Raw genomic sequence first — 1,455 nt, forward strand, 5'->3', positions numbered from 1 at the left:
AAAATGACATAATAACTTATAAAATGCGTTACAACTTATAAAGTCTTAAGGAATAAGAATAATAAATATGTATATGAAGTAATAAATAATAATTACGATCTTCCCACATGTATTACAAGTGTTATGACATGAGATACATATTTCATGTAATGCATTTATTGCATTTAGTGCAATGCACTGAATTCAATCTGTCTTTGTATACTTTGGGTATAAATCCCGTCCGCTAAAAATGCCATATATCCGAAACAGGTGGGATATACAGACAACAAACTAAACAAAGAATACAAGAACAAAGTACTTGTATTTTGTTATATAACATTTACTATTCTTCTACACTCATGTATCACGAAATGATCACTAAGTCTTTTGCATGTCCTACAGTAATCATTTTAATTTATGATGACACATCGACAGACAAATCGATTCAACTCACAATAATTTCGTATATTAACAATAAGAAACTGAAATCATAACGCAGTACTAATATAACACAATATAACATAAAGGTTAATAACAAAATAGTTGCGGAAAAATTACTCCCACTTCTTCTATTTTTTCTGACTTCTGCGGCATAAATCTCAGCGCGGCGTTTGCCAGAGTTACCCTATTTATGTAATAATCATACATGAAAAATTTTTTACCAGGATATATTAATATCAGTAATAATGTTAATGTTATAGCCTTTAAAAGTTGTTCCCGTATTTCCAGAACAATAATTTACAAAATAGTACTAGATATGTATGTATCCTGCATAAATACTTTCATAAAGCAATATTTTATATCATCAATTGTAACAGCAAATGTACATTATAAAACCGCACTAAGATCGACATACGTGTTTAGCTGGAAGTGCAAAAAACTCACTTTCGGCAACCTTGTATAGTGCTGCTGCCACTGAATGAATTTTTGGTGCATATTCAGTGCGGCCCAGTGGAAAACGCTATCAGTGAAACACGCTCTCGTCTAATCGAATATGCACTCAGTTCGCACCCAGTGCAGAAATACGCTATAAAGGTATCTCTTCAAGCCGATGCTCATTTCCGGCGTTAAAGTAAGTCACGTGATAAAAATTGACAAATATCAAGCGTCAATTTTGATCACATGACCTATTTTGACTGAAAATGAGTGTCGAGCGTCAGCAAGAAAAGGCACTTTAACTGTTCAGACGAGTAAGAGTACTTATAATACTTATAAGAAACCGATTATAAATATTTGTCTTTTACCTTCTGAAGAATGTTAGAAGCCTAAGAGTAAATTAGATAAGCTATATTATATTATATTCGTTTAAGTTGCATAAAAAACGTTTAGTTAAAAATATTGTAAAATATATTTGTCAAGACGGCATGTTGTAAAGCAGTATATATATTTTTGTATTTAACGCTCTCGCGAAGCTTTTATAATCTAATAAGTAGTACGAGTAAAAGACGCTCGATAGCACAAGCGATATATATATAT

The 1,455-nt window shown here is 31.5% G+C and overlaps 1 protein-coding gene across 1 annotated transcript in view; it reads left to right on the plus strand.

Moving 5' to 3' along the window:
* LOC108692711 (liprin-alpha-2-like) overlaps positions 1-1,050 on the plus strand; it is a 40,716-nt gene extending 39,666 nt beyond the window's left edge. Inside the window, exon 3 of the mRNA XM_018201095.1 lies at positions 844-1,050. Within this exon, the coding sequence (XP_018056584.1) occupies positions 844-1,050 (207 nt within the window). The remainder of the gene's footprint in view (positions 1-843) is intronic.
* The last annotated feature ends 405 nt before the right edge of the window (positions 1,051-1,455 follow it).

This window comes from Atta colombica, unplaced genomic scaffold (genome assembly GCF_001594045.1).
Source record: "Atta colombica isolate Treedump-2 unplaced genomic scaffold, Acol1.0 scaffold80, whole genome shotgun sequence".
In the NCBI taxonomy this organism is placed as follows: domain Eukaryota; kingdom Metazoa; phylum Arthropoda; class Insecta; order Hymenoptera; family Formicidae; genus Atta; species Atta colombica.